Source organism: Camellia sinensis, chromosome 13 (genome assembly GCF_055761805.1).
Source record: "Camellia sinensis isolate YWXY chromosome 13, ASM5576180v1, whole genome shotgun sequence".
NCBI lineage: Eukaryota > Viridiplantae > Streptophyta > Magnoliopsida > Ericales > Theaceae > Camellia > Camellia sinensis.
Window position 1 is genome coordinate 93537851 of NC_138973.1, and position 27906 is coordinate 93565756.

The 27906-nt window shown below is 34.9% G+C and overlaps 1 protein-coding gene across 2 annotated transcripts in view; it reads left to right on the top strand.

The window, feature by feature from the left end:
- The first annotated feature begins 2507 nt into the window (after positions 1–2507).
- Positions 2508–27906, top strand: part of LOC114320967 (uncharacterized) — a 30747-nt gene continuing 5348 nt past the window's right edge. For both annotated transcript variants that reach the window (XR_014349251.1, XM_028268076.2), the window contains exons 1-20: positions 2508–3679; positions 6052–6167; positions 8469–8677; positions 16612–16731; positions 18056–18184; positions 18280–18405; positions 20939–20994; positions 21081–21180; positions 21268–21385; positions 21537–21746; positions 23274–23592; positions 23822–23915; positions 24032–24140; positions 24362–24633; positions 24788–24915; positions 25080–25314; positions 26452–26640; positions 26777–27066; positions 27181–27364; positions 27464–27706. Coding sequence is in view for 1 of the 2 variants with exons in the window: in XM_028268076.2 (XP_028123877.2) it covers positions 2850–3679; positions 6052–6167; positions 8469–8677; positions 16612–16731; positions 18056–18184; positions 18280–18405; positions 20939–20994; positions 21081–21180; positions 21268–21385; positions 21537–21746; positions 23274–23592; positions 23822–23915; positions 24032–24140; positions 24362–24633; positions 24788–24915; positions 25080–25314; positions 26452–26640; positions 26777–27066; positions 27181–27364; positions 27464–27706 (4077 nt within the window). In the remaining variant the exon portion in view is untranslated. The remainder of the gene's footprint in view (positions 3680–6051; positions 6168–8468; positions 8678–16611; positions 16732–18055; positions 18185–18279; positions 18406–20938; positions 20995–21080; positions 21181–21267; positions 21386–21536; positions 21747–23273; positions 23593–23821; positions 23916–24031; positions 24141–24361; positions 24634–24787; positions 24916–25079; positions 25315–26451; positions 26641–26776; positions 27067–27180; positions 27365–27463; positions 27707–27906) is intronic.

Below are 27906 nucleotides of genomic sequence, written 5' to 3' on the forward strand. Positions count from 1 at the left end.
TTTAGATATTTTTATAACTCATTTTCACTGAGGTTAATGACTAAAATATTATTTTTTTTTATCGATTTTAGTTAATAAAAATAGATAACAATTTAGATTGAAAACAAATTAAAAAATTAAAATTAAAGTTAATAAAATTAAAAAATTAAAATTTATTTTATTACAAATTCCAACCCTAAGATTTTTTTTTATAATTATCCTAAAGATTCAAGGATAAATTATTTATAAGTTGAAAGACTTATACAAGATATGCTCCTACGAAAAAACTTATAACCCAATAGATCCTGTAGTTTTCTTGTGGACACATCTACCCCCAATCTTAATTAATTAATAACTTGATTAATGATAATACCATATATGGGAAATTCATTATTACCATAGATTGTGATAATATCTATATGGTTAGAAATTTGAAATTCAAAATAACGTAATTAATGACAATAATATATATGAAAAATCCAATCTTAATTAATTAATAACCTAATTAATGATAATACCATATATGAGAAATTCATTATTACTATAGATTGTGATAATATCTATATGGTTAGAAATTTGAAATTCAAAATAATGTAATTAATGACAATACCATATATGAAAAATCCAATGTTATCATAGATTATGATTATATTTATATGGTTAGAAATTTGAAATTCGAAATAACCTAATTAATGGCAATACCATATATGAAAAATCCAATATTATTATAGATTGTGATCATATTCATATAGTTGGTAATTTGAAATTCAAACTGCAAATGTAACATGTAACATCCTAAACCCAATGTGACATTTCTAAACCCAACGTGACATTCTTATATGCTTCTAAAATTCAAAATAACTTGATTAATGGCAATACCATATATGAGAAATCTAATGTTATCATAGATTGTGATGAGATTTATATGGTTGGAAATTTAAAATTCAAAACATAAATGTACCATGAAAGATTATTCACCGTTAGATTACACATACAAGAAAACACCACATACTAATCAAAGGAGGAGAAATCTTCATGAAAGATTTCATGATTCCTAGTATTATTCTATCTCAAGAATAATGTTAGGTATCATGAAAAAAATATCATGAAAATGAACATGAAAGATTATTCACCGTTCGATTACACATACAAGAAAACACCACATACTAATCAAAAGATGAGAAATCTTCATGAAAGATTTCATGATATTTTTTTTCATGACTCCTAGTATTATTCATATCTCAAACCCAATGTGATATTCCCAAATCCAACATGATATTCTCATATGTTTTTTATCCCAAACCCAACGTAAATGTAACATGTAACATCCGAAATCCACCATGACATTCCCATATACTTTTCATCCCAAACCCAACGTAACATTCCAATATTTCACCGTTGAATTATGAATAATGTAACCTCCTAAATATCGCCCCCAACCCAACGTAACTTTAACCTCGAGCGATGTGATTCAATCTATATTCAATTAAAAACTCAAATCCCCAAAATTTTGCATAACGTAATATGATATATATGTAAACACTGATTACAATAAAGACACGATACACATTCAAACACATATACAATCGAACAAATACACAAATGTCATCTACTACATGGTATATGTGCATTAGCGTTACACACTAAATATAACATTCATTGTAACATGATCATCCAAGTCCCAATGTACAAGTGTCGTCTTATGACGTGGTTCACATTCGACATCCAATTAACAACCAAAACTAAATACCCCCAACCCAGCCCTTGAACCCATACACACGACCCCTCATATCGAATATATCAAAACGCATTAACCATCACAATGTCAAATACACACATTCAATCAGAACATTGGCTAAAGTGTGCCTATTAATGAGTGTAATAGATTGTCAATACCCTATTAAAGATGAACAATCCACATTTTAACAAACAGCAACACACTTCAAAAAAAAAAAAAAAACTCTTCCCCTCAACCGATTGGAGTTGAAATCTATCAAAAGAACCAACACACAACTCTGAAACTTCATCATATCATTGACTACATCCACATCCATTTAAACAACATGTTGAAAATGCACTAGAAATCCCGCGATAAAAGGCGAAAAAACTCACACGATCATTGCTTATAGACTTATATTTTCTAAAAACCTTCCTAAACACGGTATGATGAATGAAAAAAATAAGATACAATATGGAAACAAATTAAAGGTATAATAGTACACTAATATTTATTTACAACTCATATGACCTTATGAAACACATTCCTATTTAAATAAAATTTTAAATTCTAAAAAATATTCATAAAATTTTATATTAAATAAAAACTTTCAAATAAGACTTATAAATAATTTTTCCAATAGGGACTACTACAATTTTTTTGGTCATCCTATACTTCAGTCTTTAGTTAACAATAAGGCCCGTGGCTGTCAATTTGATATGGGCCTTTGATGAAACAAGCCCAGAACCGAATGCGTGTCCACTGCGGCCCCCAGCTCATCGTCATCTTTCCACCTGTTTACCACTCGTCATCTCTCTCTCTCTCTCTCCATTTTTGTTCAAAAATTAACAATATCCTCGCACACGCATACATTCATACATACATATAGTTTTGTATAGAAAGAGAAACAAACCACCCAGAAAAATGTTCTTATGTCAAAAATGTACTATTTGAATTGCTAATCACCACAACTCATTCGGCTCATCTCATCATTCACAATCGAAATGCGTGGCTTCAATTCAATTCTAGCTCGAATTCTAGAGCTCTTCTGTTGTTACCGATTCTAAAAATCCACCTCAAAATCACTTTCTTCTTTTTTTTTCATCATCGAAATTAGGGTTTTAGTTCTGGTTATGAGTTTGTCGCTCCTCCAATGGCTTCGTCTTCTTCATATGTTTTTTATATCTTAATTCTTCACATCATCACAATCCCCAATTTCAATTTTGTTTCCCAATTAGGGTTTGTGTCTGCTTCGGCCGACAGTGACGGTGATTTCGTTTCATTTCACGGCGATTACTCGCCTCCGTCGCCACCGCCTCCTTCTCCGCCGCCTCACCCGCCTTCGGTCTCGTGCGAGGAGGATTTGATGGGAGTTGGGTCGCTCGACACTTCGTGCGAAGTGAGTTCTTGCTTGAATTTCACTGACGATGTGTATATAGAGGGAATTGGGAATTTCTATATTCTTCCAGGGGCTAGATTGAGTTGCCCAGTGAAGGGTTGTTCCATTTTGGTTAACATTAGTGGTGAATTTAGGTTGGGTTTCAATGCAGAGATGATAGCTGGGACCGTGTCGCTGGTGTCGCGGAGTGCTACATTGTTCAATGGTTCTGTGATTAATGTGACGGCGTTGGCAGGTCAGCCGCCGGAGCAGACTAGTGGGACTCCCGCGGGTGTACAGGGGGCAGGCGGAGGACATGGAGGGAGAGGGGCTAGTTGTGTGATGGATAATACAAAGCTTCCTGAGGATGTGTGGGGTGGGGATGCATATTCATGGGCTTCATTGGGAGAGCCATGGAGTTATGGTAGTCAGGGTGGCACTACAAATAGAGAAGAGAATTATGGAGGGAAAGGCGGTGGACGAATTGGGTTTTACATAAAAGGTGCTATTGAAGTTCATGGGAGTTTTTTAGCTGATGGTGGTGATGGTGGTATCAAAGGAGGTGGAGGATCTGGAGGCAGCATTTACATCAAGTCCCCCAAAATGTAATCCCTTCTCAACTTTTAAGATACTATTGTTAATTAGTGCATATAACTGACATTTGCATATGCTTTGTTTACATTGGTTTGCTTGTTGTGGAACAAAATTATGAGCCTCATGAAAATTTGTAAGGGAGTGATGCAAAGTTTTGTCTTTGGTAGAGAATAGGAATATATCCACATTGTTGTGGTCTCTTTTGATGCCAATTTTGTCTAGAGAAATAGTTTTGTGATGTCTATTAAAGAAAGAATGTAAATATATATGTTGTGCATGTAGTTAAACCTATAACTAGACTTGCAAAAATATATAAAATATAAAAAATATAGAGTAGACTGGTAAAAATTGGAGTGAAGCAGGTGGATCTAAATTGGGTGTTTTTTTTTTCTTTGCTTAAAAAAAAAAAAGTTTGTCTTTAAGGTTCTTTACTTATTATGGTTAAAATAGTTGTATGTGTCATTATTTGTTGATAAGAGAAAATAGTTGTGATGATTTATTCATGTGCAATGAAGACAAATTGCTTGCTATGCTAGCAAGGGAGTATCTTAAGTCAAGTTGATGGTTCAAGGACAAGATGGAGGAAGGCTAAAAGGGATGTGAGTGAAGGCGGTGTCGAATGACCTATAGTTTATTATGAAAATCACTTGAAATATATGATATTGGTGTATAGAGGTTTCATATAGCTATGGTTAAACAGTTGTATTGTATCTTGTAGTCAAATTATTGAGATGAGTAAATGAATAAATATTACTAGGTTAGAACATGAAAATATGTATAGCAATAGAATGGCGAAAAAGGATTCATGTAGCCAGTCCCACTTGATCGGGATACAAGGCTTAGTTTGGTTTGGCAACATGAAAATATGTATTTGATTTAACAAGTTGAGTAAATTTAACTAAGGTTATGTTGGAAGCTAATTTTTTGGAGTGAAAATGAGTACTTATTTGTAACCAAGAATTAGGAATGTTTAATTTTCGTTCTCTATTCAGTTTTTTTTAAAGGTCATGGTCTGTATTACATTGATTCACATAGTGGTGTGGAATTACTATGTTGATTTTGCATTGACATGAGTAGTCTAGGGAAATGCAAAGAGTCACTTACTTAGGTGTCAGCGGGTACTCAAGGTCGTGCTCAATATTACTAAATCACAGGAAGATCCTAGGGGATGTTGCGGTTGTGACTTGCAAGACCAGTTTATACACAGTTATTTTTTATTTTTAATTCTTTGGCTAAACAAAAAATACTAAAAGCTTAGTTTTACGTAGGTTCCCCATCTTATCGTTTGGATGATGCAGGACCATGTTTGGTATGGATAATTTTCCAGTCTGCGGTCATATTTCTGTTAGGGTCAAGCTTCAGAGTTCCTAGTCACTAAAATTTAACTGCTTGAGAATCAGATTCAACTACATATTTAATGCCCTAAACCCTTCATTACTAGCGAGCTTAACTTGTCTTAAGAGAGCATAGAGTTCCACAATACTCACAGTGCTTATGGCAATTGCAGAAGCAGAGTTCACCTTTGAACTAACTTCATCATCCTCAATGAACTTTTGTCCTCTCATTGCTTAAGTACTATCATCAGCACGAACAAACTGAGTTATCAAATGTGGAAAATAATGAAGACTTGCTAGTTATATATCTAGCAGTTCCACAATCATGACTCCTGGAGTCAACGGTTAGATTACTGTATTTTGCTGAGTTTTCTTAATCTCTGAGGTGTGAGCAATTCATTTACACTGGTAACTTGCAATGTGAAACCGAAGGTTTAATCTATTGTATATAACCCAGACCACAATTTGTATATCATTTTATATCTCCGTATGCAACTTTTGAGTCCTCCTTGTGACTGCTGTTTAGAATTCCATGATCCTTTATTAGTGCACCAGGATCCTAATATTGGCACAAGGCCACCAACAAAGGCACCTCGGCCAACTAAGAAGTTTTAGATTGAACTATCTTCATTAGACAATAAAGGAGAAGGGAGGAGGAGATTTTAACTCGAACAACAGAGAATCTATACATTGTGTACCTCGCAAAATAAAGATGTTTTTGTCAAGCACGTGTTCCTCTCTGTTATTCATTCCTTGGATGCAAAACTAGCACACTTACAAGATAGTTTAGGAAGCTTTTAGATGTTGGTTTTTCTCAGAAGTTAGAACATTAATCACTTAATGAAATTAACTAGTTTTTTTTTGTTTAGTGCCAGTTTACTGATTACCATATCTTGTGAGTTGTACATTCTCTCTAGATATGCCCCTAATATAACTTGTGGATTTTGATTTGACCATGCACTGGTGTCCCCTTAAATTCATGTTTCTCAAGGCAGTATACTTGCTTGAAACATTTTTCAATGCTCTAATTATTGCTTTATGAAGAACAGGAGTGGTAGTGGCAAAATAAGTGCTTCTGGGGGTAATGGATTTGCAGGAGGTGGTGGTGGAAGAGTTTCTGTCAATGTTTTCAGCAGGCATGATGACCCCAAATTCTTGGTTCATGGTAAGATTTCTCAGACAAACTTTTGATCTATAAGTTGTCATAAGGCTGTTACTTGTATTACTTTTTGGAATGGCAGGGGGGAGGTGATTAGAGCATGGATATTAAATGCCAAAAATTAGTATTGGTTTCTCTGTACAATTTATGTCAACACTGGTGCTGGTGTTTCACATGGTAGATGTGTTCATACTTTTGCCTTAAAAAATTGTTTTGTTATCTATGCTTTGGTGCCCAAAATAGTATCTCCTGTATACACAAAATGATAGGTTTCCTATGGTCTATCTCTCCGCAGAAACAAAAATGCACTTTTTCACAATAGTGGGACCTAAAGAGGCAAAACTGATTGTAGTTGATGTATTAACTATGAGTGGTGAATCTGGTGATACATCTTACATCATCAAATAGTTTCTTCACCATCACTGGTCCTTGGAGAGTTGTTGGTAATTGTAAATAGAGAGATATTGGGATACTTAAGTACTTTAGTTTATAGAAGTCATGTTTTCCTTGGGTTCATCATTTTGCCTGCTAGCAAGGATTATCTCAGTCTTTTTAAGGGAATTGTGTTTTCTTGTTAGATGTAATTCAGCTATTCTATAGAAGATTGGATTTTTTTTCTACTTTGTCTTTTGAGTACAATTAGACATCGGTTTGCATGGTTCTTGTTATTTTTGTTTCTACAGCCCCTATTCCCTCAACCAAAAAAAAAAAACAAGGGACAAAGACGAAAAGAGAAGAGTGATTGGGTTTTTCCTTTTATTGAAAATATAGATTTCTTTGTTATAATAGAAGGCATTAATTTTTGCCCCCTATGAACTTGAATCCTGGGTAATGAGTAGAAGATATGGGTGGTATTATTCTTCCTGTTCAAAATGTATGGCTGAGTGGTGTCCTTGACAACTTGAGTCTTTAGTCTTGTTGGACCAATCAATGGTCAAAGTTCGGATAGATTTGTTGGCTCATGCTTTCTAATCCTGTATGAGTGGATTTTTGTCAACCCCCCCCCCCCCCAACCATAACCAAACCAAATTAAGTCTTATGTCCCAATCAAGTGAGATTAGTTGCATAAATTTTTTTTCACTATTTTTCTTTGTCAAGGGCAATATGCTTAGTTAAATTAAACAAATTTATATCCTTTTTTACTACTGCATTTCATGTTAGTTTATGTATTCTCTTAACAGTTTCTTTTATATAGAACATATCACTTTCCCTTATAATTATTGTTGCATCTACAGATTTTTGCCGTACATGAGCAAAACCATCTTATAAAATTCTCTCAACTTATATGCAATTGATGCTAATCCATTATTTCAAGAATATATATTTCTAATTTGTATATTCTAATCTCACCGCACATCCATCTAAGCACCCTCATATCGGTGACATTTATTATATAAACGTATTGTTTCTTAGCTGCTAAACATTCCACCCCATGAGTTAACCTTATAATTGTTTTCTAAAAATTTTATTTCGACTGTTTGGTAACCATTTCGTTTTCAATTTTCAGTTTATATTTACAAAATTTTTAAAAACCGTCATAAAAACTTGTTTGATAATTTTTTTGGTTTATAAATGGTTGTCTCAATTTATAAATTTGAGGAAAAAACGTAAACTCAAAAAATGAGTTTACGTTGATTTTTAAATAGAAATTTAAAAATTTGACTAACAAATTTTTTGTTTTCAATTAATTTTTTTTTCAATTATAATATGTGTGATCCCATTGTCATAAATAATAAATAAATAAATGAACATTTTAGGCCTGAACAAACATATTTTTTAGTTTATGTTTTTAAAATTTTTCAAACATTTTGTTCAAACTAAACGTATTTATAGTTTATGTTTTTCTAAAAATAAACAAAAATCAGTTTCTAAAATTTTTGTAAACATAAACCAAAAACGTAAATGTTACCAAACACTATCTTAGTATTCATCGATCACATAATATGCCAAATGTGCTCTTGCACTTAAGTCAATATATTTTGATTCTAAAGATGACATCATCTCCAACCTCACTATCTTTATTAATAATGAAACTTATGCAACAAAAGTGTTCCATTGTTATTATCTATTTGTTTCAATTTCCACTTCTTCATTATTTCTACTTCTATTGTTACTAAAGAACTCATTGTTATATTTTATTTCTCGGATTTTATATGCCAGTGGAGAAAATGTAGGCCATCAAAATTGTTTCGCTCTTTGCCTTTAGAGTCATTTATTGATTTATTTCACCTTTGAATTTGTTGTTATTTAATCTTATTAGTCATAGGACATGTCAAAATTACCACATACTTGTCTTTTTGCTTGCAGGGGGAAGAAGTTACGGGTGTCTTGGAAACTCAGGTGCAGCAGGGACATTTTATGATGCCGTTCCTCGGAGGCTCATTGTGAGCAATAACAACATGTCCACAGATACTGATACACTTCTTTTAGAGTTTCCTAATCAGCCGCTGTGGACAAATGTTTATATTCAAGATCATGCTAGAGCTACTGTTCCTTTGCTCTGGAGTCGTGTGCAGGTAGTTTGATTATTAATATTTAGGGCAAATTTCACTTTACTCCCTTATGATTTGACCCGTATGCGGATTACTCCCTATCATTTGGAAATAACCATATAGCCCCCTTGTGGTTTGTGGATTGAAGTGCACTGTTAAGCTCGTTAACAATTTTCATGAAAAAGACTAAAATAACTCTGTATATATGTAACTTAAGTGTGTGAACTATGAATATTTTCGTCATTTATTTAGGAGGCAAAATGCACTTTGACCTCTGTTCTTTCTTCCATGTGCAATTTACCCTATTGAAATTTGAAAGTGAGCATATAACCCCCTTATGTCTGGCATATGTTTCACACTTGCTATTAATTTGGACGGAATGTTAGTCCATAAACCACAAGGGAGCTATCTAGTTATTTCCAAATGAGAGGGGGTAATCTGCACATAGGCCAAACCACAAGGGGGTAAAGTGAAATATGCCATAATATTTATTATCCTAGCTTGAGGTTAATGATTAGTTTGTTCTGTTGAGGCTTCTTTTGGTAGAACATATCCCGACCTTGTATCCACATTTTTTCCCCCTATCACTTTTGTGTGGGAATCATTCTCATATCATATATCTAGTTAGTAACATACATGTTTTCTAATAAACATAAATAGTGCAAGTAGAGGTGGCCTGAATTAAATTGTTGGGAATGCTTGATATGTAATGAATTCAAGATGGTTAAAGTCATGTAGGATAGTTTCTCTATTGATGGGCTTTGTGAAGAACAACTGTCTAATACAGGTTGAAAATAGTTTGTGAAACTTGTTAGGAGGTCTAACTATATTTTCTCTTATAATGTGCAGAAGAATGTTTTATAAATGAATTTTTATCATGGAACCCATTATGATGCTTGGTACACGTTACATTATTCAGACTTGGAGCTAGTTTCATTGGACTTAATTATTGAAGACAATTGTTATGATTCCATTATAAACACAAGTGCCGCTCTTATGCACACGAAGACAAAAGTGTTCCTTATGTGAGAATATTCGGTTTTATATATATATGGTAGTATATATTTTATATATATTAGGGATTGAGTAAATATTCTTATTTCCTTTTTAGTCCTAGGTTAGATTGTTATATAAATCGATTTACTTTTGTATTACAAGCACAATTGAATATACAGATTTATCAAAAAAACTTACATGGTATCAGAGCTGGTTACAAAACCCTAGCGCCGTTGGTTGAAGAGTGTCGTAGTCGTTGGCCGTGAGTCTTCTCCTTGGCTAAATCTGGCTCTCTCTCTCTCAGACTTGGTTGTCAATCGAAGCTTCTTGCTTCATTGACCGTCTGGTTCGTCTGGGTCTAGTTCATCTGATTCAAGGCTCATTTGGTTTGATCAAAGCCCCTTCTCTCTTGTTGACGATTGCTGATCTTCTCTCTCGCCGCAGGACTCCCCTTTGACGAGGTTCGTCTTTTCTTTTTGGTCAACTTGGGTGACCCATCTGGTCCACCCATCTATTCGACGTTGTAGCTTCGACTCCTCACTGCTAAGTCAACTTCGCTCTCTGGTTCTGCTTCTTTTGGTCAACTTATCTGGTATACTTTTGATTTGCTCCATTAAATATTTGACTCATCTGGTACCATGGTTTGTTTATTATTGTTTAACCCATTTAGTTTTGGTTATTACAATTTGATTCATTAGTTCTCAGTTTATTACCCTTTGATCAATTTTTGTTTATTTTATTACAATGTCGGACACCAAAATCCAAGCCATCAAATGCAAACTTACTGGTGCCAATTATGCTTATTGGGTCAGTGTTATGAAGAATTTTCTTCTTGGTCAGAAAAATGGGGCTATGTTTCTGGTTCTGTTCCTCGACCATCAAACCCGAAGAAGGAAGAATATCTGACTTCCTGTGATACTTAGGATTGTGATAATGCCCAAGTTTTGACCTATTGGAATGATGTTTTCCAAATACAGTACTACCAAGGAGGTGTGGGATTATTTATTGGGTGTTTATCAGCAGTCCAACTTTGCCAAGCCGTATGAGTTGGAAATAACTATTCAGAGTGCTCGTCAGCGAGATTAGACTATTCAAGATTTTTATATTGAGATGATAGGTCTTTGGGATCAGTTAGCTCTCATGGAACCACCTAGCCTTAAGGTACTATACGCTTATGTTGAGTTTCAGGAGCAAGGTCGTTTAGTATAGATCTTAATAGTTCTCTCTCCTCAGTATGAAGCTATCCGTGGTAACATCCCTCACCGATTGCCTCTTCCCCTGTGAATGTTATTGTTCATGAGCTCCTCCCCTAGGAAACCCGTCTTAAGACAGCCAGTTAGACTCCGCCTCCCTCTGCCTTCTTGGCTCTTACTAAGTCTCTTCTCTTACGAATTCCACCTCCCCATCAGCTTCAAGCCATTGCAAAGCCCAAGAAGAGGCCATTAGGTCCAGATTAGTGTTTTTTGCCATCAGAGGAGTCATTGGAAGTACAACTGTTCCAAGAAAGGAAGTCAACTTGCTCTTTCTTCTCAGTCACCTCAGACACAGTTCTGCGGTCCTACTCCGAGTACTTTCCAGTCTCTTGCATATTGCATTTGCTTCAACTCCAGATCCTAACTTGGCTTCCTTGAGTGCTCAGATTGCTCAACTTCAGCATATCTGGTCCACCTTTCAGACATCTCCATCTGCCTCTGCTCTTACCTCTCTTCATTCAGGTTTACTTTGGTCCTCTTCAAGTATCTCTTCTTCTGTCTATCTTTTTTATTTTGGTGCCTCTCATCATATGACTCCTCACCTTTCTTTACTTTAAAATTTATTTCCTTTTCCGTTCCTATTACTATTAATACTGCTAATGAGTCTCGTATGTCTATTCTATCTATTGAGTCTATCTTATTCTCTACCATGTCTGCTGTTATTATTCCCTATGTTCTTTATGTTCCTCAGCTATTTGTCAGTTTATTAGCTATCAATCAACTTGATGCTTCTAGTTTTGATGTTATGTTTGCCTCTTCTATTTGTTGTGTGTAAGATCGAGTGTCTAAAAAGTAGATTGGGACCGGCCATAAAGTTGGAGATCTCTATGTGGTAGAAAGTTTACATCTCCCTTTATCCACCACTCCATTTGAACTTTCCTCATTTCAGTTAGATTCTCAGTCAAGTTAGTTTTGTTTATGGCATTTTCGCTTAGGTCATTTGTCTGTTGACCGTTTATGTCTTTAGCTCGGTCAGGATTGTTAGGTAAAATTTCTCTTATTCAAATTGATGAATGTCGGAGGTGTAAACCTATCAAAATGTTATCTTTACCATTTAATAAAAGTATTTCTATTTCTATATCTTCATTTTCTCGTGTATACTAATGTTTGGGAACCTTCTCCTGTTCTCACTAAAGAGGGTTCTTCATATTATATGTCTTTTGTTGATGATTGCACCCACTATATTTGGGTTTATCTTATGACTCGTAAATCTGACTTCTATCAAATATATCGTATCTTTTAGTCAATGATCACTATACAGTTTGGGTCTACCATTAAATTTTTACTATCTGACTTAGGTGGGAAATATTTTAAAATTGAGTTCAATGAGTATCTGGCTAATTTGGGTACCATTCACCAAACTTTCTATACTAATACACTTGCCCAAAATGGTTGCACTGAGCGTAAACACCGTCATCTCCTTGATACAGTTAGGTCTCTGATTTTTGCCTTTGTTCTAGCTTCCTTTTGGGGTGAAATAGTTCTTACAGCTACTTTCCTTCTCAGTCGTATGCTACCCTACTCTCTAGTCGTTCTCCTTATGAGACTCTGTTTTCTCAACTTCCCAATTACTCCTTCGCTATGTAGCACGGACACGTCTCCTAAGGCAACGTTTGGGTGTCGAACACAGACACGCGTCGGACACACAGTGGACACGTGTCCGACACTCTACCCAACGTGTCCCTTTTTTTTTTTTTTGAATTTTTGCAGCCGGACACTCGTTTGGACACTGTTGGACACACTATGGACACATTATGGAAAGAGCAGGAGAGAAACCCTAACCTGTTGCACACAGAGAGAGAGAGAGAGAGAGAGAGAGAGAGAGAAGGTGAAGAACTTGTTGAAATGGAGCCCTAGATTAGGTATGTTCTTCGATTCTTCAAATCTCTTCTTTGATTTTCTTCTTTTCTTCTGTTTTTCTTCATTTTTCTTGTTCTTTCTTCGTTTCGTCCGCGTCGTCTGTGTCGTCTCCCTCTCTCTCTCTCTCGCTATGGTGTTTCGGCCCTCTCCTTTGACTATCGATCGCTATCTGCTCTCTCTCTCTCTCTCTCTCTCTCGCTATGGTGTTTCGGCGCCCTCGTTTGACCATCGATCGCTATATACATTATATACTAATAATGTATATACATATATATATATATATTTATATACTAATAATAATAGTATATATATTATATACTAGATATATATTTGAACAAAATTTTTTTTTTCTTTTCCTTTTTTCTATTTTTTAGATATTATTATTTGTTTAAATAAATTATTTTTATTTATAAAAAAATTTTAATTTGTGAATAATATTTGATATTAAAATAAATAAAAAATATTTATATTTTTTAATTTTACATATAATAAATAAATAAAATTATATATATTAAACGTGTCCCCAGCGTGTCGTGTCCCCTATTTTTTGAAAATTTGCGTATCCCTGTGTCTTCGTGTCTCGTGTCCATGTCCGTGCATCATAGCTCCTTCGTATTTTTGGGTCTATGTGTTTTGCCCTTCTTTCCTGGAAAAATAGGACAAAACTTAGTGCTTGTTTGGGTTAACCTAAAAAAATGTACTTTTTTTTGCCTATATACACTTATTTGGGTCACATTAATCAACATCTCCTCTTTACTTTTCTAACCAATTTCTCTACTTTTCTACACATTTTTTATTTTTATTTTTTATAAAAAGTCAAAAAGTACACTTATTTAGAACATCCCAAACCATCCTTTAGTGTCTAGTCTATCCTATGTGTCTTTCTGAGTTACAGTCTTACTCAGAAAAGCTATCGCTATTATGATCCTGTTTTCCGCCTCCCTTAGATCTCCCGCCATGTTGCCTTTTTGGAGCGTTTGTCTTACTTTCAGCTTCCTACTCTCACTGCCCTAGTTTTCAAAGAGGATTTGGTTCACATTAATCTATTTCCTTTCGAGGTTCCTCCTGATGAGTACATTTCTACTGTTTACCTTGAGCTAGTTCCCTTTTCTTCCCCTACTTCCTCTTCTACTCTTTCACTTCCTTTACTGTTAGTCTATTCTTGTCACAAGGCTATTCCCTCACCAGTTGTCTCTTCTTTACTGATGCTCTTCTTGCTTTTGAAGACACTGATCCTGCGGCCGGCAATATCCTGATCGTGAACGTCATCCCTTGGACAGGTTGGGTTTTTCTAACACGTGTTTTTTGTTTCCTATCATACCTTCTTGTCTGCTATTCATTCCTTTTCAGAACCCCAGTTTTACAACAAGGCCTGCCAAGATCCTAATTGGATTTGAGTTATGGAGGATGAGTTGTCTACTTTATTGAAAACTAGTATTTAGGAGTTGATTCCTTTGCCTACTTGGAAGAATCTGGTTAGTTGCAAATGAGTTTACGAAGTCAAAACTCATTCTGATGGTTCTCGTAAGCCATACAAAGCTCACCTGGTTGGTAAAGGTCATTTACAGGAGTATAGTATTGATTATAAAGAGAACTTTGCCCATGTTGCGAAGATGACTATTGTCTGTATTTTGATTTCTATCGCTGTTGTTCGTCATTGGCTTCTTTATCAGATGGATGTCATTGGCTTCTTTATCAGATGGATGTTAAGAATGCTTTTCTTAATGATCATTTTGTTGAGGAGGCTTACATGTGTCCTTCCCTTGACCTTCTTTACTCCTCTGGATAGGTTTGTCGTCTTCAGCATACTCTGTATGGTTTAAAGCAATCTCTTTGTGCTTGGTATGATCACTTTCAAACAGCTATTATTGAACTTGGGTTTCATCATTGTGCCTAGGATTTTGCTTTGTTTTTCGTCCACATATCTGCTTGTTTTGTTGCCTTACTACTCTATATGGATGATATGATCATCACTGGTTGTGACTGTTTTGCTATCTCTGAGGTCAAGAAGTATCTTTTTCGTACCTTTGAAATGAAGGATCTGGACCCATTGCAATATTTTCTTGGTATTGAGGTAGTTTCTCTCCCAAGGGTTATTTTCTGTCTCAGGCCAAGTATGCCAATGAGGTTATTCATCGTGTCGGTCTTAATGACAATAAGATTTCTGATACCCTCATTGAGTTTAATGTGAAGCTCAACACTACTGGTGGTGTTCCTTTGAATGATCCTACTTTATATTGAGAGTTTGTGGGTTGTTTAGTCTATCTGGCTGTTATTCGTCTTGATCTTACCTATGTTATTCATGTGATTAGCCAGTTTGTTTCTACTCCTCGCTCTGCTCATTGGACTGCATTGGTCCGGATTATTCGCTATCTCCAGGGTACTATATTTCAAGGTTTACTATTGTCCTTTACTTCCTTTTTGAACTTAGTGGCCTATGCTGATTCTGATTATACTGGTGATATTACTGATCGCAAGTCGACGTCTGGTTTCTGTATGTTTCTTGGCGATTCCTTGATCTCTTGGAAAAGCATGAAACAAACTGTTGTTGCTCGCTCTACTGCCAAAGCTAAGTATCGTGCTATGGCTCATGCTATTGCTGAGATTGTTTGGCTTCATAGTCTCTTGTTTAATTTGGGTGTCCCGTAGTCTTTTCCGACCTCTCTCTACCGTGACAAGCGCAGTGCTATTTAGATTGCCCATAATATTGTCTTCCATGAGCGGACAAAACACATTGAGATTGATTGTCATTTTGTCTGTCAGCATCTGCAATCTGGCTCTATCTCGCTTCCTTTCGTCTCTTCGGCTCTGTAACTTGCTAACTTCTTTACTAAGATTTACATCACTGCTCGGTTTCAATTTCTTCTTGACAAACTCTTAATGTTTTCTACTAAAACACCTTGAGTTTGAGCGGGGGTGTGAGAATATATAGTTTTATGTATATATGGTAGTATATATATTTTGTATATATTAGGGATTGAGTAAATATTCTTATTTTCTTTCTAGTCTTACGTTAGATTGTTATATAAACTGATATACTCTTGTATTACAAACATAATTGAATATACAGATTTATTTAGAAAACTTACACCTTATAGTGAAAAGCACGATTTTATTTTGGGGGCCTATATTAGCAACAATTGTCATGTTGGACTTTGGCATGTGCGTGTAAAATGAGGAAACAGATGGTGGAAGAGGCTAATTTAGTATTTTTATGCGAAGGTTAATTGAATTCTTTGACTTGGGAGGTCCTTATAGGGAATTCACAAAAATTGGTATCATGCAAGTCTTAGTTTGTTCCTCTTCACAACAAAAAACTGAAGAAAATAGACTAAAAAAAAAAGGTTGCTGTGGTTGGAGTGTAGGAAATAGTTCAGGAGATATTGTTGTCTCCATCTCCCCTTCGGTTGAGCTGGTGTAAAAAAGTCTTATTCTCTTGCTTTAGAGATTAAAGGTTTCCCCCTCCCTGAAAGAAAGTACTTCCTTTTTGTCCATGTTTACTTTTATTTTGTTTGTCTTGCTCTTGGCTGCCCTGTTTATCTCTTTCTTTCTTTAACATTTTTTCTTCTTTTGGTATTTTTCAAGTGGGATTATTGTATTCTCATTTGAGATCTTCTAATTTACTTTGCAAAATGGTTACATCTTTAAGTGAAATCTGTTATTATAGTTAAAAATGGATTTCGTTTTGTTTTTCTTTCAAATCTCATTATTGAAAGGTTTCTGTTAGAAATTGTAGTTGCTATTATGTGCTCTCTGACTTTATGGATGTATTCATCAGCAATGATATTGCTTTTGCTGTTTAATGGTAGTTTGTTTATATCTAGATATTCATATGCTAATGTAATGTAGGTGCAAGGACAATTTAGTTTATCATGTGGTGCAGTGATGAGCTTTGGGCTTGCACATTACGCCTTATCAGAGTTCGAGTTAATGGCAGAAGAGCTTTTAATGAGTGACTCGACAATCAAGGCAAGTGGTTGGCATTACTTTTTCTGTGTTCTATTTAAGTGTTGGCCTTAGTCTATTGCTTCCTATGTGATTGTTTAAGATTTGACTTTTTCCATTTCGGTTTATGTCCAATTTAAGCCTTTTGAGGTCATATCTGTCATGTCATTCTCATTCAGGTTAATGTGTCCTTTGCATTCAACTGCATATATATGCGTCATTATATTTTTTATAACAATGCAAGAAATTCCACCTTATGTTCAATGGTGCCTTGGCACAATCTTAAAATGTGTCACTATCCACTCATGTACACAACATTGCATGTATTCAAAGAGTATCCGTCACATTTCATTGTAAAAAGTTTGAATATTTACATTTTTCCCTAGGCTGAGAAAGAACACATTAATTTGTTCTTTGCCTCATGAGTCCAATGCATCTTTGATGTTTCTTATTTTTTCTCTGTTCTTTTAAGGAAAATTTCTGATGAGTTTTTCCCCCAGGGGACACCCCAGTGGGTTAGCTTGGATTCCCCAATAAAGAGAAGACTCAAATTCGAATCTCCAAGTCTCCATACATTACTTATCCAAAAGCATATATATATAACATGTTTTTTATTAAAAAAAAATTGGTGTAAATTAATTACCGTAAATGTGACTCAATTACCTTCAGAGCTGTTTTCTTGATTGCATGCACATTTCTTTATATTACATGTAGCCTTTTTAGAACTTTTCTATGATCTCATGTCCAGTTCTCTGCTATTTTAATTATTTGCAGCCTTTCTGAATTTTGAAGCATGGCAGATAGAGTAGTTACTCAGCCATGCTGAATAATAGAAGGTTCTTGCAGCATTTATGATATCTATAGAAGTAGAGTTGTATGTTCTTGTTTCTGTTGGAGATAATATTATATTGTCAAAGATATTAGAAGATAGAAGATATCAGAATATATGGAGATCCCATGATTTGTTCATATTATGATTTTTTGTATCATTGATTTATTTCAATTCCTTAAGCAAGGGGATTTGATCGTATCTCCCACTCTATATATATGGTGTATCATGTAAACAAGAATATCAAGTTGGAGTGAATGAAAGATGTAGCCCTTTAGGGCTTTGTGTGTGTGGATGTAGGCCAATATTGGCCGAATCACATTAAACATTTGTGTTCTTACTTTTCTTTTTTCTGTCTCTATTATCTCTCTATAGTCATCCTTATTGCCTTTTTGCAAAATTCAACTATTTCCATATGCAATAGCTGCTATATAAAATTTTCCTTTTGTTTTTAATGTTTCTTGTATGTTAATGGTACAACATGATGATTTTTTTGTTTAACTTTATGATTGAGTTTAGGTATATGGTGCTTTGCGAATGGCTGTCAAAATCCACTTGATGTTGAATTCAAAAATCCTTATAGATGGTGATGGTGATGCAATTGTTGCAACATCACTGCTAGAGGCCAGCAATTTAGTGGTCCTGAAGGTAACTCATACTTATTTATTTTGAGGCCAGCATTTTTCAATCTTTGTTTCATCTTGCTTTCTTGTTTGATATTGTTAACTGTATTTGGTTGGCAGGAATCATCCGTAATACATTCGAATGCAAATTTGGGAGTTCATGGGCAAGGTTTTATGAACTTGTCTGGATCAGGAGATGTGATTGAAGCTCAACGTTTGGTTTTATCATTATTTTACAGTATAAGTGTAAGCTGGATGCTCCTCTTGAATTTTAAATGTTCATTTCTCTTTAAGGGTCATAACTACGAAGGATTTTGCTTCATCTTCTTGTTTGTTTGCTCTTTTCTTTGTGATGATAGGGTACCTGCAGTTTAACCTTATTCTTAAAACCAAGATGACTTAGCAACTAAACTAAAGCCTTTTTTTAATCAATTTAGCTTTTGCTATAGGAATAACCAAGACAGCATATCTGAATGTGAATTTTTTTCCAATAATCTGTTCCCTTATTTATTACATCAATGTCTCCATTTCTTTTTTCTTGATGGAAATTAATTCACTGTTTGTTTGTAGTGAGTCCATATTTGTACGCAAATGGCCATAATCTATAACCAATATAGCAAATAGCAATAGTTGTTACCTTAATTGCACGAAGCGGGAGCGGGAGCCGATAGAAGTTTCTTAGGTTAGAAGCGCCTTGGGGAGTGGTAATATATATATATTTATATATATTAATAGTTAATTTTTAAAATATATTTATTATATCGAGATGAATGAAATAGTTATTTTTAAATATATTTATTATTTTTATCTTAGGTATTATTATTTATTGATAATATTTTTAATTTATTTATATAATTTATTGTTAATTGATATATATATTATAAATAAAAAAATATAACAAATAAGGAATAATAAAATATGTTAAAATAAATAAAAAATAAAAATTAGATGATTTATTTTATAGATTTTATTAGATTTTTTTTATTATATATGATTTAATTAGATTTATTATTATATAACAAATTATATTATTTATTATATCGACAAGAGAGAGAGAGAGAGAAGAAGAAGAAGAAGAAGACGACGACGGCAAAGGCTAGGGCGAAGGTCAATGTTCGAGAAACCCATGCCCTAAACCAGCGAGTCCATGTAATAGAGATTGCTAGTAGATCGAAGGAGAGAGCGAAGGTCAACGTCAATGTCGATGTCGAAGGCGAAGGCGAAGGCTAGGGTTAGAGCAAAGGTCGACATAGAAAGCTAGGGCTAGGGCTAGAGCGAAGGTCGAAGTCGACGGCAAGACCAGGTTTCTCTCTCTCTGTCTCCCCCCCTCTCTCTCTCTCCCCCTTTTACGATCCCATCTTGGACTGAATCGCGTTTCTCTCTCCATAGAAACGCGATTGTGACACGTTTCTTTCTAGGAAACACGAAATCGCGATTCTTACTCAGAATCGCCACCTGGTTGCACGATTCCTGCAACTAAGGTTGTTACAAAAAGAATGTAAGACACTTCACTATACTCTCGCTACAAATTGCCATCATAAGAAATATGGCCCTTTTTGGAGGTTGTGAATCTGATTGTACTTTGTGTTTGTTGTCTGTGGTCCACCCTTTTTGAAACATATATTATAAAAACTGAAAAGTTGTGATACTGTGATTTGTAAGCCACAAATAATGAATTTGAGACTGAAGTTCATGGGTTTATCCTGTGTATTTATCACACTACTTTATTGGGGATATATCCCACTATAACATTGTGTTTGGTTTATGGATTTGGGTAGGGATTTGAAAAGAGAAAAGGAAAAGGTGGGTGAAATGTGAATGAATATAACCACATTTCACACACATGTAACACATTTTTCCCTTTCCTTTTTCCTTTCTCTTTCCAAATCTCTTCCCAAATCCATGAACCAAACACAGCCTAAAAGATGGACTGGATGGTGGAATAAGTTTTCAGAGTTAAATAAGATTTGGAAGAATGGGTTTACATGGAATTACAGGGCAGGAAACAAAAAATAAAATAAAATGAAAAGAGGGCCTAGAACTTGGGAAAATGCTGTCACTGTTAAAGGTGCCTGAACTTCTAGTTGTTATTTGGTTACGACCCTAGTTTAGTATTCTGCAGTGAAAAACAAACACATATGAGTGCCTTCCATTTCATACATGGTATGGAACACATTGTCCTGTCTTATTCTTTTAGGTCATGTTTGTTTGGATGGACATGAGCTTGGGATTGGACTAATAGTCCAATAAAATTATTAATCCGATGTTTGGTTAAACAATTGAAGTACGGACTAATTATTTTAAACTTGACTATTAGTTAAGATAGGATACATAATCCAACGGATTCGTAATCCTAGGACTATTAGTCATGGGAATGCTAATCCAGTCCGCCCAAACAAACATGGCCTTAGAGTAATGGAAAAGCTTTTACATTACGTCTCAATCTGTGCTTGCTGAGACTCCAAAATATGGTATAGTTAACTTATGCGCAATGTCTATTTGCAAGATTTGAACTTAGAAGAAGATATTTTTTCACAAATTCAAGGATATTTTCTGTTGCCAAAAATCAAACAATGGATAGGAAAGAAGATAATTTTTTTGGTTACTTTTGTAGTATTATTTGTTTTTCCTTTCATATTTGGGTTCCTGTTCTGTTTCTTTTCATGGTTTCTGAATTAGTTTTTTATTTTATTTCTTTTGGAATCATTTAAAATTGTAAAATAATATTAGGCTTACTGATATATCTGTTTACATTTGAATCTTCCTTTCTCACATGAAGGTTGGGCCTGGATCTGTTTTGAGAGGTCCCTTGGAGAATGCAAGTAATAATTATGTGTGAGTACTGGTTTTTGAAATTTGCGTCATGCTTTATGCACATACTGCTATAGTTTGTTCAGTTGATTTTTTTTAATAAATGGTAGGACACCGAGGCTCTATTGTGAACTCCAGGATTGCCCCAAGGAACTGCTTCATCCACCTGAGGATTGCAATTTGAACTCTTCATTGTCCTTCACTCTTCAGGTGTTGCTTTAAGTCAGATTGAAGTCCTTGGTTTGGAGTTTCTTGTCTTTTTTTTGACAAAATGATGGAATTCATTTGCTTTTGTAGATTTGTCGAGTTGAAGATATAAGTGTCAAGGGTTTCATAGAAGGATCTGTTATCCATTTCCATTGGGTTAGAACTGTAGTTGTCCAATCTCCTGGTGCAATAAGTGCATCTGGTTTGGGTATGCTTTGTCACTCTTCTTCCTTTGTTTTTTCTTTGTTCTCCCACACGTCATTCTTTTTAAAACACTTTACTTCTTCCACTTACTGATGTAAAATATGCCTATTGAGTGAAAGCATGTTCTTTGAAATTTCGATTTGGAACATATACAGGCTGCAAAGGTGGGGTAGGCAGAGGAAGATTTTTGAGCAATGGTCTTGGTGGTGGTGGTGGACATGGTGGCAAAGGTGGGAGTGGATATTATAATGGCAGTGCTATCAAGGGTGGTGATGTATATGGGAATGCTGATTTTCCTTGTGAACTTGGCAGTGGTAGTGGAAATGAAAGTCTGGCTGGTGCAACTTCTGGCGGTGGTGTCATAGGTAAGCATTTAAATGGACGGTTTAATAAATGTTGCCTTACTGATATGTATTATACTTCGGACAAGGCTGAATGAACTAACATGAGGTGTTTGCTTAGGAGCATACATTAAAATTTGAGTCTTATGTCAGGGAAGTGTCTCATGTTGCAAGGCTCACCATATCTGAAATATTTTTATCATAAACGATGCAACTGAAAAATTAGTAGGCAAATTTTCAAATCCATTCCTTTCTGTACTATTTGTAAATACTTCTCTTTCTGCTGCAACAGAAACACTTCCACATACAACATTTTAATTTCATGGAGGAGAGGACAGGTTTTGTGTTTTTGTTTTGAGTTAAATTGAAATATATGTAATATATATGCCTTGCACCTTAAATGCTTTGCCTCATTTCTTGGAAGAATTTGACATCTTGTTGCCGCTTCTTGCCATTACAACTATGGTCTACCTCTTTGCCACACTTAAGTTTCATTTATCCAGTAAATGATTCTTTCATATTTGTCAGAAAGGGCTTGGGCTTGGTTGTGTTGCTTAAAAGAATACTGCAATCATGCATCTTATCAGCATTCTTCTGTATTTTCCCCTTTTGTTGGTTCTGTTCAGTGTGTTTGGTTTGAGTTTTCTGGATTAAGTTTTTTGAAAACTGAGTCTTTTGGTTTTCGTATTTTTTTGTTTTTAGTGAATATTTTTTTAAATTTTAAACATTTTTTTTTACTTTTTTGGATGCAACTTACTTAGATGTATCTAAAAAGTAAAAAATATGTGAAAAAAATATTTTAAAAAATTAATAAATACATAAAAATACAAAATATGTACTAAATAGTTGTATTATTTTTTTTTTTTGGTATTTTTGGTATTTAGTGAATTTTTAAAATATTTTTTTTACAATTTTTTTACTTTTTAGGTGTATTTATGTTAGATGTGTCTAAAAAGTAAAAAAATTGCTTAAAATATTAAAAAAATTCAGTAAAAACAAAAAAAATACGAAAAATAAGAAAGTAGAATTTTCTGAAAAGTGTTTTTTGAAAAATGGAAACAAGCAAGGTGATTGTTATTTTGTTGCTTATGCATATCTTCTTCTTTCCAATATATATACATATATACATATATATATGTATATTTATCTTCTTTTTTTTTTCTATTATTTTGGGTGGGGTGGAGTGGGGTGGGGGGTTGGGAATTTGGACTGCTATAGTTTGGATATATTTGTGGTGCGAACTTGTTTGATACATGTTCCTGAACTTTTTGGCTAGTCCATGTTGTGAGTAATGTTAAGGATTTCATGAGGCTGATCTGGGGATCAAGCAGAATTCAACTGATATTTGTATCAGTGACATTTCTCATTTCCAAGTTCAGATACACAAAATTGCCTGTTTCGCTAATTAGATTTTTGGTATCACTTAAGTAATCACTGTTGCCTTCATCTCAATGATCTTTACCCCTATATATTCTGGTTTCCATTTTTTTTCTCCTGAAGAGATGATTTCTTTCATTAATTTTTTCTTTCTTTTTTTTCCCCTCCAAACAGTGATGGGTTCATTGGAGCACTCTTTGTCAAGTTTGTCCATTGATGGTTCACTTAGAGCTGATGGAGAGAGTTTTGAAGAAAATGTCGGAAAGCAGGGTGTTATGAACATTGGTCCAGGTGGTGGATCAGGTGGAACTATTCTTTTGTTTATTCATGCATTGGCCCTTGGTGAATCTTCTTCTATCTCAACTGTTGGAGGACATGGTGGTCACAATGGTGGTGGTGGAGGTGGTGGAAGGGTTCACTTTCATTGGTCAGATATTTCCATTGGGGATGAGTACCTGCCCATTGCAAGTGTAAATGGAACCATCCATGTTGGGTTCGTATCTCAACTTAATATATTATTTCACTAGCACTACAAAGCTGCTGTCTACATGATGTCTTTACAAATGACTAGATATTGCCTATTTATGTTTGAACAGATTTTGGTCATTTTAGTGAGGTCCTGATTGGAGCTCTTGATCACTTCGTTTGTTAGCAATCTCTTACATGGTTGTGGTTATGCTCATTTGTGCTTTTGAATTTTCTTTCTTTTTTCTTGATGTTAGGGGTGGTTTGGGCATAGGTGATGGTGATGCAGGGGAGAATGGAACTGTCACCGGAAAATCCTGTCCAAAAGGGCTTTATGGGATCTTCTGTCAGGTAGCCTTGCTGTTTCTAATTAATATTATATACTTTGCACCTCATTGTCCAGAATTAGTTTTTGATCTGATAGTTGACTACCAGGCATTTTATTAATTGAGGATGCTGTCATGCAGGAATGTCCAGTTGGGACATATAAAAATGTCAGTGGATCTGATAGAGCCCTTTGTAGAAAATGCCCATCTCATGAACTCTCACATCGTGCCATTTATGTTGCTGTTCGAGGTATCTTTAAAAATTATATATCTAGCTTTGCTATGCTGAAGGACTGCTGCGTTTTTATTGCATGCTGAAATTTATTCCTACAATTTTTGGAATGCCATTGGGTAATGATTGCTGTTTTTTCATTAATGGTGATACTGAATAAAAAGTAAAGCTTCGTAGTTCAAAATGTTATGTTTTCTTTGTTTTCCATAATCATTTTCTATGTGGATTGTTTTTAACAGGTGGTGTTGCTGGTGCCCCTTGTCCTTACAAGTGCATTTCTGAGAGATATCACATGCCACACTGTTATACCACCCCTGAAGAACTGATATACACTTTTGGGGGCCCATGGTTATTTGGTTTTATTCTCTTAGTTCTCCTCGTTCTGCTAGCGCTGGTGCTTAGTGTTGCTCGAATGAAATTTGTCAATTCAGATGAACTGCCAGGTCTAGTGCCTGCCCAATGTGGCTTGCAAATAGATCGCTCATTCCCCTTTCTGGAGTCATTGAATGAGGTCTTGAAGTTCTCTTTTGTACTTTTGCCTTTTCTCTTGTGGTATCTAAGTCACATTAACTTTTGAAGTGCTGTACTATTATTCCAGATTATCCTGAATATGGTATTCTGTTTTCTTTAGGATTATTCTGAATATGATATTCTATGTTCTTTAGGTAATGGAAACTAGTAGAACTGAGGAATCCCAAACTCATGTGCACAGAATGTATTTTATGGGGCCTAACACTTTCAGTGAACCATGGCATCTCCCTTACTCTCCTCCAGAACAAGTAATAGAAATTGTGTAAGCTCTCTCTCTCTCTCTCTCTCTCTCATAAATGGTTACAAGTGGTAAGAATAAATTAGAGGAAAGAAAAAGTGCAGGTTGTGGCACACAAAGCACAAGAAAAAGCTTTCTGTCTTTAATAAACCCTATGAATTGTTCTAAATAGTTCGCTGATGTGGCAGATATGAGGATGCATTCAACACATTTGTGGATGAGATCAATGCATTAGCTGCTTATCAGTGGTGGGAAGGTTCAGTCTACAGCATTCTTTCGATTCTTGCATATCCACTTGCATGGTCATGGTTGCAGTGGCGCCGCAAAAACAAAATACAACAACTACGTGAATTTGTTCGATCAGAATATGATCATGCTTGCTTGCGCTCTTGTCGTTCACGTGCTCTCTATGAAGGGCTCAAGGTAATCTTCCAAATTCTACTCTAAATGCATGCTCAACTATCTTTAATATGGATTTATAATTGAGTTTGTTAGGTCATGGGGTTTAACTATAGTAGTTGAGGAATAATTGGTGTAAGAGGTACATATACTTTTGTTGGAGTATTTTTTATTTTATTTTTTTTTTCTACCCTTCGCTTTTCTGAAGGAGTCTTTCCGTTAGAAAATCTCTTACAAATGCCAAAGTCAATGAATGTCACTTTGTTATTTGACTTTCTTATTTCTGCGGGATGTTAATGTGGAATATTTGTAAAAAATGCATGATCATTAATGTTAATGTTGCATTGAGGATTATTTATAGTTTTGGATTTTCTAATTTGATCAAAAGTTGAGATGTCACTGGTATTTGCAGTATATTGAAGTGATAATAAATTACTTGGTGTTTTATTAAGCCAAAAAGAAATCACCATAAAGCAAAACCAGTAATAAGGTCAATGAACATTAAAACAAAAAAGAAACTGAGTGAAAAATACAGAAATTCAATCAACCCCAATGCATGAATTGCGACATTAAATATATACATTAACATGTTTCTTGAGACAACATATCAATATATATAGGCATCTTATAAACAGATAGAGAAAAATTGGAACTTGCATCGAAAAAGATTTGAAGATTTAGAGCTTGTGTGAGAGACATGAAGATTGAAAGTGTTGGGTTGCATGGACAAAGAAAGTTCTTGGCAAAAGGGTTGATGCCATTTACTCAAGGGTAGCATTTGTTTAAATATCTTTTGAAAGCTGTGTTACGGAGTAACATTTGTATTACAGTGCTCAGATAGTTGGAAACAAGTTCTGTGGGAAACACAATCCGTTTCCCATTTCATGGTGAGCAAAATAGGACAATTGTGCCCAGATAATGGGACATTTTCCGTTTCACAGTGCGCATTTCACCTTACTTAAAACTAGTTTTCATAAGCTGAGATTGGTAAGCAAGATTCGTTTTCCTGTTCCCAGAATGCTGCAATGACACATGCTTGGTTAATCAATGATGAAATTTTTTCACTGACATTGTATATTTACCTAACGTATTGTTACAATTTGTTTGATATCAATTGTGGTTAACCACTTTTAGAATTAACATCTATTCTGTTTACTGCAGGTAGCTGCAACTTCTGATCTAATGCTTGGATATGTGGATTTTTTCCTCGGTGGAGATGAAAAAAGAGCTGACCTTCCTCCTCGCCTTCAGCAAAGATTTCCAATGTCTTTGTTGTTTGGAGGAGATGGAAGTTTCATGGCTCCTTTCTCTCTTCACAGTGACAATATCCTCACTAGCCTCATGAGTCAGGTCTGCTATTTGTTATTGATAAAGATAATGGAATGTTCAAGATTATTTTTTTCATATGAATTATTTTACCAGCATAACATCTCATTCCAATCTCTTCTAGTAAAGTGATGTTGACTGTTATTTTTGCATATTGCAGGCTGTCCCTCCTACTATCTGGTATCGATTAGTGGCTGGTCTAAATGCTCAGTTGCGTTTAGTTCGCCGTGGACATTTAAGAACAAGTTTTTGTTTAATAATGAACTGGCTTGAAACACATGCAAATCCTACTTTAAGTCCCTATGGTGTACATGTTGATCTGGCTTGCTTTCAGCCCGTTGCTTGTGGTTATCGCCAGTTTGGACTCACTGTACATTCTGTTGAAGATGAAAGTACGCAACCATCAGTTGAAGAGCCAAACGTAACTTCATTAGCTGAGCAACAGTCATGGTAATTTGCATGTGATTTTCTCATTTATTTGTCCATTTGGTTAAATAGTTCCTCTAGAACCAATTAGATGGAATGGCATAATAGCTTGATTTTATTTTCCTATCTGATACGCAGTTTAATTAATAATGATTGGAGGAAAACAGTGGATGATTCAAGCGCCTGTGAACATCTATTGACACATAATAGTATAGGTGGAGGAATTTTACAAATTAAGATCTTGCAAACACTTGAAGAGAAGAAGACTCTATGTTGTCCTCTTTCTTTTATACTTCATAATACTAAACCTATTGGTCATCAGGTAATTTTGATGTTTTTATGATGTTAATCTATCAGTATCTCTTGAAACTTCAAAATGCTTCTCTCTCACTCTCTGAGATATACTTTTACATTGTTGCAGGATCTTGTCGGTTTGGTCATCTCTATACTACTCTTAGGAGATTTTAGCTTAGTTTTGCTTACTTTGCTTCAGCTATACTCTATTTCGCTGTTGGATTTCTTCTTGTTTTTGTTTATCCTTCCTCTTGGCATATTGCTTCCATTCCCAGCTGGAATCAATGCTTTATTTAGTCATGGACCCAGGCGATCAGCAGGTCTTGCTCGTGTATATGCTCTATGGAATATCACATCCTTGATAAATGTCGTAAGTTGTTCTCTATCCTGGCTCAATATTTGTCAAAATAGGGAATTGATTGAATGTAAGAACATAGACAACAAAACACTACTTGGACAGTGTCTCATCCATAATCCGAATGTATATAATTGTGATGTTACAAATTTCTTTAAGCTGTGTTTGGATCATGGATTTGAGTAGGGCATTTGTAATCCCTAATCAAATCCAAA